Raw genomic sequence first — 11,277 nt, forward strand, 5'->3', positions numbered from 1 at the left:
GAACCTCTGGCCAGCAAGGCCAAGCTTCGTAGCACCTCACCACTTCTGCAACTTGCAGCCTGTGGGAGGAGGCACCTTGCATAGCCGGGACATGCTGGGAGAACCTTGAAGGGCAGAGCTCAGCTGCCACCACTTCTTGGCGTCCAAAGCCTGGCATGAGAGGAGGAGAAAGATGAGGTAAGCATCAACAGTCAGACCTCTTTCCCAGGAGCCTCCTGCCTCACCCAGTCTGGCAGTCAAGGCTTCCTGGTCAGAGCTGCCACACCACCAGTGCCTGCAGCTGCAGTCCATTCTGGACTGTGTAGGTTTATTAATTGCTTTACAAAGCCAATTAAAGAAACAGGCTTGGATGTAAAAATACCTAACATATTGCCTGGTACAGAATAGTAAATATAGGAAAATCTATGGAGAAAACCTATTTTCTCTGAATATTTCATCTTAGTGTTTATTATTATTATGCAAAGAAACTTCCTTTTAAAAATTTCTAAAAATAAAAGCCATTTTTCCTTTTCAAAGAGGCTCTTTTAATGTGATCTATAAAATGCCAAATGTTAAATACACATTTAGTTTTTTATTTAATATATTTATTAAAGTTCAAAATTGCATATTACATTCAGATAACCATCTGATTGCATTTTTTTCTGAAAAATATAGTATATATTTTTATAATACCTCTTACCAGGGATTGTCTTAGCATAATAACACATACATTCAAGTTGTTAAGACTTCAACAAATCGTCTCTATTATTCTTCAAATTTAACTCAAATATCATTTGCTAGCTTCTTGACCCATAAAAATTTTAACTTATCTTATTGTACTATACTCAATCTATGTTCCTTGTAGGAAAACCAAAACAGATAAGTGAACCAAAAACCTTTGTAAACATTAATCTCACAATACATAAAATGTTGTCTCGAAAAAGTCTTTCAATAATAACCAATCTTCTTGTGTATCTTTAACTTGCAAAGTCCCAGTCAAGAGGTCTAAATCCATATATGTCCATAATTTGATGTACCAATCCAGGATTTATATACACATTATAGTTTTGATGGTCATAATCTCTTTATGGGCTATTCTGAACATTACTGGTATACTTAGGGTTAGTTCTCTTATGAACAAACATGATTCCCAATGGCATTTGGAAGTCTAAGGGGGCCCAGGGCTAGCCAGAGCAGTTACTATCTCCCATGCCTAGAATGTTAATGGCTTTTGAGACACTTCTCAGTTACTTTTAGTTAAATGTGTAAACTGAGTGATTCTGTTGAAAAGCATTGTACTGAAGTGACATGAATGGATATAGAAATCCTGCCTGATGTTTGAACTTAAGAGTAGCTATGCTATATCAGAATAATGGTCCATCTTGTCCATTATCCTGTTTCCATTCTGTTTCCAGAAGTTCAGCAAAGCCCAATAACAGCTTTCACCTGCTGGCTTCTTCCCAGCATCTAGCAGTCACAGGCATTCAGCTTCTGAACCTGGAAACTCCATTCAGTTATCACTGATACATCTACCCTCCATAAATCTGTCCAGCTCCTCTTAAAATCAGTCATCACTACATCTCATGGCACTTAATTCAACAAAAAAGTTCACACATGCTTTTGTGTGAAATAGGACATTCTTTCATCTCTCTTGAATCTACTGCCAAGCACTTTCATAAGCAAACCCTGAGTTTTATCATTAAGCGCAAAAAAATAAAATCCTCTCCATCTACTTTCTCTACACTATCATGTCACTGCTCAGTTACTTATATTCTAAACTAGAACATATGTGTTAACTACTTTTACAGCCCACTGGGGAGGGGCAAATCCCCCTCTGGAGGTGGTGTGGGACAGTGCCAGTAGAAATGCCATCCTGAAGGCTGTTACCTGAGCAGAGGGGCAAATCCAGTGGCACCTAGTTGTTGCGGTGCCCTGCAATGGCCAGCTGCAGCACCCAGTCTCACATCAGCATGGTGGGGGCATGGTAGGGATGTTACTGGGGTGGAGTTGACCTTAGTTGGTTTCCACCCTGGGTTTGTGCCTGTTCTGCCACAGCCCAGGCCCTGCAATTACACCACTCTTTTGGGAGAGTGGTGGGGGAGAGGCAGCAGGGAGAGGTTTTGAGTTTCTTCACTCCCCATGCTGCTGGGAAAGTTTGCTGGAGGCAGTGCGGCACCATCTCTGGTAATCAGGAAATGTCCTTTTCTATTGCCATCCCATTCCGAGTCAACATTTGCAGAGAGCTTTCTACCTCAATGTGGAAGTCTTGTTCTTGGTTTGCCATTTCCAGCTCATCAGTGTATACATGCAATTAGGATTTTTTTACTCCAATGTGCATCACTTTGCTCCTACTTATATTGAATTCCATCATTTCATGCTTATTAAACCTGTTTGGAGAGATCCTTTTCCAGTGCTGTTCTTTATAATGCCAGCCTCCTGAATTATTTCCCACTATTTAATTGTTTACTTGCACTTACGGGTAATTTATGAATATATTAAATAGCACCAATCTCAACGTAGATCCCTGAGGGATCCCACTGCTTACCTTCCTCCACTGTGAAAAACTGCCATCTTACTCCCATCCTCTCCTTTCTCTTTTTTTAACAGCAACAAATCCATGAAAGAATGTGTCCTTTTATTCCATAATTGTTATTCCATAATTAAACAGTCTTGCTTAATGCCTTTGAATCTGCAATGACCCATTTCCCCACAAAAATCACAAAATGAAGTATTTGAATGTGTGAACCAGTCATTGAACAAATGTCTTGGTAATCCCACCATAGATAGCAAGTCTGAAAAGAAATTTGTGGAGGACTTCGTAGCCCTTATTCGCGGAGGTGCAAGTGAACATATTACAGCCCTTGCTTACAAAGATTTGCCAACACCAGAACTGATGCAGGAATGGGGAGATGCTGTTCAGTACAACCCTGAAATCATCCGGATGAAGGTTGCATAATGAAATAGTACCATACACAGTTGTATTAGCAAATAGAAGGATATTTTGCATGCAGTACAGAGTGTGTGAAAATTGATAAACTTTCAGAATACAACTTTTAAGTATTCACATTGAGTTTGTAAAAAATGATGGAGAGAAAATGGAGGAATCCATGACCAGCTGATTGAAAGCTAGAGAACATGATATATTAAATTTCACATTTGCTTTTTAAATTTTTATTTGAGGTGGGTTGATTATCATTTTATTGGTGGGGGTCTGTATAATGAAAAGAGCTAGCTGGCATGTTTAAGAAAGAAAACTATTTTAGATTTTTTAAAAAAAATTGAGGCAAAAGTGAGGTTTTTCTGAATAAACATATTATATTGCATATTATCCAAACACACTATCCAAACATGGAAAGCTCAAAGCATTTAAACTGCTGCTGCTAGAAATGTATCTGATGGCACCTGGTGTTTGACCACCATAAAGGAACTATCTCTCATAATTTATGTTCTATAAATATCTGCAGCATGTAGGAAACATAGTTACTTCACTTAATTTGGTGACCACAAAGGTCATATACTTGTTCAGTGTAAATGAAATCAAAGGAAATCAAAGAAAATAGGATGAGGCAATTATGGTTATGCGTATGATGGCTCTGCTGGGATTATTCCTAGGCTATGAGGAAGCCGGAAAACGTTTAGAAAATGAATTTGTTTACAGCAGTTTGTATGATCGAATCTTCAATATCTAATTAGGAATTTGCTGTCCAGACGTATAATGTGACTTATTTCCAACATTATCTTATGGAGGGAGAACGTGAGGGAACCTGAGAGATTCCTGCTTCATTCCCAAGGGCTACAAATTTTTTTGATTCAGAATTAATTCAGACAAACAAATGAGATGACAAAACTAATGTTTGGTGTAAACATGGCTCTGACCTTGCACAAGCAAGTTGTTACAATACAGATTACTGTTCCTGATTCACCCATGCTTAAAATTTATCCCAGGAACTGGTGAACATTCTTCATAGAAACTCTCATCACAAGCCCCCCCCCCCCCCCCAAGCTGCATGGCAACTTTACCATCTCACTGATTACTCAGAGGTTTGGCTCTGATGATATGCCAAGTGGCTGAATCCTAGTTATTCTTTTCATGGAAGAGGAAAAGATATATCATACATGTATAGACTTACATGTAGACTACTCATGTCCACCACAAGGCAATGCAGGAACCTATTCTTAATCTAGTGACAGGTTATAAAGTTGTTTTTATCCCTACTGACTTTAGAGATATCTTTATTTACTATTAACCTTTGATCCTACCCTACTTTGACCTTCATTTATTTCTTATTTCAATTCTAATTTGTTTCCCTGGTGCTTCAGAATTCATTGGATTAGGTGCTGAGACGTGGTCTCTATTTTTAGAGCACCCAAGCCTACCTTTTCCTAATCAGCTTGCCTTTGTAGGCAAGGAGAGTCAAAGAACAGTAAGCTGTGCATGGGCAGCAATACTCATGAACAAGACAAAGAAATACAGTTGTTTGAAACCTATGCCCTTCTGTAAAATATTTTGCAAATGTGGGGTGGGTCAGCTTCCCACATCTCAACATTTCACTGAATCATCCAAGTCAGATTTTTTTTTGCTGCACAGAATAGAAACTGAAGATGTAGCCTGAACTACCTTACTGAGAAATGTTTGCATTTTACATATGTTATCATAATTTTGGCTCCTTTCTTCCCTCCTGTAGGTGGAGCCTCTTTATGAATTAGTGACTGTAACCAGTTTTGCAAATACAAATACCCTGAAGCTAAATATGAGAAGGGCCCTAGAAGAGTTCCAACAGGAAACCAGTACCTGTCACTGTTCTCCATGCCAGGGCAATGGGACCCCTATTTTGAAAGGTGAGATCTGACTTCTAATTTTTCTTGCCCTGTCCCCATGAACAAAGCAGAGTGTGAAGTTCTCTCTGAATCTTCTAATTAGTGTCTATTATTCATTCCATTGAAAATAAAATATAATAAGATGTTATCACCATTTAAATGTTTCTATTGTTTCATAGGTAGTGGAGCAAGATAAGGCACTACACACCTCTTTAGCAAGTAGAATGTAATCTTTTGTCATTTACATTTAAGATGGCTTTCCAACTTAATTATGCCTAAAACACAATATTACAATCTGCTCAAAATCTCTTTCGGAGATAGCTTTGTTAAGCTTAGCAAGATGACTAACTGTCTGGCCATTAATTGGTATTTCTCCCAGTTCTTAGAAGATGAAATAACCATCTGCAACTGCTCAAGATTGTTATCATTACTATTGCCAGAGATTCTGCAATGGGTGCTTTCCCTTATTACCATTTTGGGCAACTTGAACTTTGAAGGTGACACTGGTTTAAATGCTCCAGTTGTATGTAAAAACACAGTGTACAGCCTTCAAGGCAGATTGATACAGACCACTGGTCTATCAAACTCAGTGTTATCTGCTTTGACTAGTAAGCAGCTCTCTAAGGTTTCAAGCAGAATCTTTTTCTGTACCCTGCTTGCCTGATACCTGTTTGAGATAGAGATGCAGGTACTGAGCTAGCGCATGTAAACCACTGGCCTGTGTCTCATCGCTTAATGAAAATTGTGAGTGTCTCCCCTCTCTGCCGTTCTTGCAAGGTAGGCCAGTGCCTTGATGAACTACTCACAGAGCAAAGAAGCACAATGAGGTTAGCAGATTCCAGCATGCAGACTTTAATATCAAGCATCAGCACTCTTGCACACTTCTCAACTCTCTCTTTCCTTTCATTTCCCCCTGGCCTCCTCCCCTGTGTCCCTTTTATCCCCCTTGGGACTTTTTCCTCCCCCTTGGGACTTTTTCAAATTCAAAAACCTTTAATGGCATAAGTACGCAAAATGGAGCAGATATTCAGGATAAGTTTAGACAAAATATTAAAATTCATAAAAAATTACTCGCAGGAACTAAAAGCCTTAAATAAGAACTGAGCTACCATCTCTGTGATATATGGATGTTGGTCGCTGAGCAAATAAGCTACTGTTTCATGGTCACTTCTCTCAGCCTTACATACTGTTCATAGTACTCATCTGGGGATATAAGTTGGGGGTGCTCAGAGTTAAAATTTCATAGCACGGGTATAATATCAACTTCCTGTATTGTGGCAAGTATTTCTTTGTGAAGGAAAGGGTGTGTGATCAGTACAATGCTGGAACTAATTCCTTGCCATCCTTTGAATAATATTATTTTGCACTTTTTTTCCCCAAGACTGAAATCTTTTACAGCTATTTCTTTATTGTAGTTTTGTGTATGTTAGGATTAATTTAAATACAGCTCTGTCTATCTACTCTGCTTTCCAGGGTCTCGCTGTGAATGTCTATGTCCCCTAGGACATCGGGGCACTGCCTGTGAGATCACACAAAGGACAGGTAAGAGAAATTGGAGGGGGGGAGGGGAACCAAGCAAATACAATCACAAGAAAAACAACTTGATGTTTCAGTCTCTGGTCATGCCCACAGCACTATGACTTTTCTCTCTCCTTCCCCTGCGGTATCCTTATTCCCCCTGAGATGCAGACCTTGGAAATCAGTGCCTCACTCCCCAGTGCTGTATGTAATATGTGTGTCCTTAATGGAAGGGAAGATTGGATGAAAATCCCCTCAATCAATGATCTTAATACTGACTGAAAATAATGCATAACTGAACCCACCAATTCTAGCCTAACAAAAAATATTACGCTACTGAGATGTTTCAGGGTTTCATGAGCCTGTGGAGACTATTCTACAGATATTTAGGTATCTCTGTATGCATCCTCAAGAATTTCACTTTGGGCCCTTTCTTCACGGGAAAGCAGCTTATGTAGCGTTTCCTGGGGACTCCGGCAAAAACGCCGCCCCTTTAGGGAGCCATTCACAGGGTGGGGCACAGCTGCCAGCGCGAGTCTCAGCCGCTTTCCTCCAAACCTCGCTCAGCAAGCGAGGTTTACAGGAAATGGCAGCTTCCAGGTGCCTTCTCCCCCCCCCCGACCGGGCGACTCACCAGTCCTGCGGCCCTCTGGCGTGTCGCCAAGGCCTGGGGACACGCCCCCTTTGCCCTGTGACCCTGGAGCGGTCGTGCAGGGCAGGGAGGCGTGTCCCCTGGCCTCAGTGACGCACAGGAGGGCCGCAGAACTGGTAAGTCGCTCTGACGATGGTGCAGCTCTACGCCGTCGTCTCGGCCGATTCTGGGACCGTCCATGCGAACTGTCCCAGAGGGGTTGGGTCGGCATGGATTATGCCAATCCGACCCCTTCTGCCTCCGTGCTTTGGAGTTCCTTTCCAAAGAGATATCAATACATTTCAGATTTCATTTTACATTTTCATATTTTCCTTTGCCCTTTGTATCTCACTCAGCAGCAGCAAGCCTTGATTAGCATAGACAACAATACAGCAATAGTAAAGGACTGATTTTTAAAAACACATAAATATACATTACTGGAAATAAATGTTAAGTGAAAGGAAATCTACTGGCATTTAATAATTTCAGGAGAAATTCTGCCACTATCATACAGAGAGAAGGATCAGGATTGTCCAGCAAGTAGTGTAATCTTCCATAAATAAATCGGGGAGATTGGGTGAGTGTAAAGGAGTAAGATTGGATCTGATTTCCTTACATCTGGGACAGTATAATGATTGGTGGGCCAGAGATTCAACAGAGCCAGCATTACATGGGCACAATCTTTTAGACTTTTCTTGCTTGTTAAATCTGCCATGTAACAAGGTGGAAGGCATGACATTAAACCTGGCGAGCATTATGGCTCTCCTTTGAACGGGGTTTATTAAGCAGTACAGGTAGTGTGTCCAGTGACCCTGTTCAAATGGGATAGAAAAATACAGGGGGGAGTTAGTTTTCTTGGCTGCAGTAATTAGGGTAGAGAACTCTCTATCCAATAGTTGACATTCAAATTTTGTATAAGCTTCTGAATAGGACAAAAGGCAGAGTGAATCCACTGACAGTCCAATAGAAGTCATTTTTTTCTTTGATTATGGAAAACCAGGGGTTGGAATGGGTGTCAGAGAGCAGGGGGTGGACCAGGGAATTACAGTCTGAGAAAAAATGAATTTGCAGCCAGAATCTAAAAGCCCTCAGCCAAGTGGCTGAGTCCAAGGAGTTTTGACCTAACTCCAGGCAAAGGGCTGCATAGGGCATGCAATTCGGGAGTCCAGTTATCTTATGAAAAAAAATTGATTGAAGGGAATTCAAAGAGTGGTTAACAGCTTGAATCTAAATTGGAACTCTGTAAAGCAATCTTGAGGCAACTTTGGCATTGAAAAATTTGAGGGCAGAAGGAATAAAGGAATGGCCACAGCTGTAGAAGAAGCATAGTAATGCTGAAATGCTGTTGGATGTGGCTAGGAGGGCAGCCTTCCTATGGGATGCTCATGAAAGGTTATAGGAGAATGAAAGGCCAAGGTGCTTATAGCACTTAACCTGTTCAATGTGGGTGCTATTCATTGTCCATGTGAGCCTCTTAAAGCTCTAGAGAAGACCAAAACCTTCGTTTTTTCATATTAATTGTCAGTCTATTGGATTCACAGTAGTCATCTGGTTGTATGTCACTCCATGATATTTCTATCTGATTCCTTTGTTCACAGACTTTCCTATTACATATAATATAGAAATGGAAACTCTTGGCTAAGATATTCCATTTCCATGGTTGAAGTAATTAATTTGTCCTTCTCAGAATCCCAGCAAAATTCATCTCATATGTGTAATATTGTTCTACATTGCCACTGAACGTCACTCAATGCAGGTTGCCATCGTGCCCTCGTAAGGGGACATGAGGGTTTTTTTGTTACTCACCTCCCTCTGCTGCGTAGCTGTGCAGACAGACAGGCATGGAATCTCCACAGCCATGCTGATGTCCCTGTGCCACTGTATGGCTATGCAGCTGAGGGGTGGGGACTGTAAAAAAAAAAGGGAAACGTGACCAAGTAAAGCTCTTCCCACTCGCGAGCAACTGCAACCTGCATTAAAATCAAAGAACCATAGTTCCCCCATGAAAAAATTTTTTTCCTGTCCCCAGCCAGGGTTTTTTAGCCCATGCAGAAGGGGACTTTGTCCTGCTGGGCCTTGAAGGAGCATGGATTAAGACTCATCCAAGAAGGAAAAGTATGTGCATGTGCACAAGGGAGTGGGTACTGAAGATAATACTGTCCAGAGCTTTCAAACTGGGACCAGTCCTTCAATTGTCATTTGTGCACAGATGTGTCAAGTAGTCACATCCTGGAACATGTTTTGAAACTAGGAAAGATTCCAAAGAGTAATGAATCCGTTCTAAGTCAAGTTAGTTGTAATAATCTATCTTCACAGCTATTAAGCCCATGCAGAGTAACTAGGCCTAGGAGGGTGTGACATGTGTAAGTATGTTTAAAGAAGGCTACATATAGAACTAGCAAAAGTGAATCATATAAAGCAAGAATTTGGTTTACCTATAAAGATTCTTTAGTATGACTACGGCAGAACTGTTTTTTTGTGTCATCATTTTAGATGTTGCTGTAGATGGGAACTGGAGTTGTTGGTCCAGCTGGTCAGCATGTTCTGGAGGACAGCGGAGAAGAAGTCGGGAATGTAGCAATCCTAGTGCACAAAATGGTGGCAAGCCCTGCTCAGGTGTAAATGCTGAGACTGTTAATTGTTAATGGGCAAAGCAGTTGTTTGGAAGAGAAGCAAACAGATGCCCATTTTTATTGTTACTGTGTCTTAACAATATCACATAATATAATATTATAATAGTGGTCAGGCACTTTTATACGCTGATTTTAAAAACAATTCTCCTATGATATTTAGTTGAGCTACAGACTTTTAAAATGACTATGACCTGATTCAGAAACCTCTCTAACATATCTGTATGGACTCCCTCAAGGTTTACCAGTTTAGTTCAATGAACAAAGTGAACACACAGCACAGCTATTCCATCGCATTCTGTGAACAGAATTGACTGCTGAAGTAAATGAGGAAGCCCCTTTGTGTCTCTGTGTTTCTATGTGAGTTAACATGAACATCTGGAAAAGGTGTGGATCTAAAGTCAATTGTAGTCAGTTAATATTAATTCAGAAAATTCATCCAATATCTGTCACTGATAGTATTTTGCATTCTATCATCTCATAACATATGACAATTTGCAGTTCTAACAATAGAAAATGTACACCTTTCCATATGGTTCACTTTTATAATCTAGTATACAATTTAGCCTTTGTATGACCTTGCTAAATTGTTTGTAGCATTACCATTGGTGCCTAAAATATGCGTTTATTAGCTACTGGAGGGTGCTTCATTCTGCTGATATAAAAGCTTCATTCACAGCAGCTTCATCTGGTACGAAACCTGGATCCAATGTACCTAAGCTTGGCATACCCAAGCTCCCATTTATTGCATCAAATTTAAATTGTTTAACCAATTAAGATATTGCCTTGAAGGAGAAGATCTGAATTCTGAAGCACTCAAATATCCCAGAGACACTCAATCATGTCAGAGCAGTGTAATATGATATGCTTATTCGTTGGATGATTTTCCCCTATAGATTTCTCTGTAGGCAAAAGACATACACATGGGTCCTAGAACTTGGTGTAGGAATGCAATAAAATTAATTAATTCATAACATTCTTGGGCAGATATTTAAGATGTGTGCAAATAAACATTAACAATTGTGTTGTAAATGGGAAAGATTATTGTTATTTTAGGAGAGAAGTTTTAAGTTAACTGTTGCAGCAGAAAATAAGGCTACTGTCACATGATTTTTAGGATTGTGTGAGGCATTTTGGCTTGGTTGTTATGCAGGTATTTACTCTTCTCCAAAAATGATTTCAGAGAGCCTTGTTATCCTTTCTTTCTGGTCACTCTATAAATATTACAGGACCTGTCAATCAGCATTCTATCCTTTGCTTTCTTCTAGTCAATTCACTTGTTAGCAGAGCCATCTCTGTATTTCAGCTGGGCAAAGAAATTCTTTCTGCATTTATGTTGTTATCCTAGCACTAATTTGAAATGTAGACTTACAAGCACAAAATGAATCAATATTACTCCAAAAATCTGTATAATACTTGGAATTTCCCCAAGAATGTATTGTAATATGACAGGAGCAATAAAGTTAAACTTTTTACTGACATGTGTTTCACAGAACATCCTTGTATAAGAAGATTGCAACAACATAAGTCCATAATCTAATCTGCCTCTCACCATCCTATCTTTTAAAATTTTGTAACATCCAGTCTGATGAACTGTTCCGGTGAGCTCAAAAGCCTGCACAACATTTTAGAACAATTTGATTAGCCCTAGTGAAAGGTACTAGAACTTTGTTCTTGTTTTTGGATTTTGCATGGATTAGT

General features: G+C 39.9%; 1 protein-coding gene across 1 annotated transcript in view; it reads left to right on the top strand.

Moving 5' to 3' along the window:
* The window catches only part of C8B (complement C8 beta chain), a 36,289-nt gene extending 25,234 nt beyond the window's left edge, over positions 1-11,055 (top strand). The window contains exons 9-12 of the mRNA XM_048498965.1: positions 2,763-2,926; positions 4,665-4,818; positions 6,271-6,339; positions 9,440-11,055. Coding sequence (XP_048354922.1) covers positions 2,763-2,926; positions 4,665-4,818; positions 6,271-6,339; positions 9,440-9,591 — 539 coding nt within the window. The 3' untranslated portion in view covers positions 9,592-11,055. The remainder of the gene's footprint in view (positions 1-2,762; positions 2,927-4,664; positions 4,819-6,270; positions 6,340-9,439) is intronic.
* Positions 11,056-11,277: the final 222 nt, after the last annotated feature.

The sequence above is a fragment of the Sphaerodactylus townsendi genome, linkage group LG05 (assembly GCF_021028975.2).
Source record: "Sphaerodactylus townsendi isolate TG3544 linkage group LG05, MPM_Stown_v2.3, whole genome shotgun sequence".
NCBI classification, from domain to species: Eukaryota; Metazoa; Chordata; class Lepidosauria; order Squamata; family Sphaerodactylidae; genus Sphaerodactylus; species Sphaerodactylus townsendi.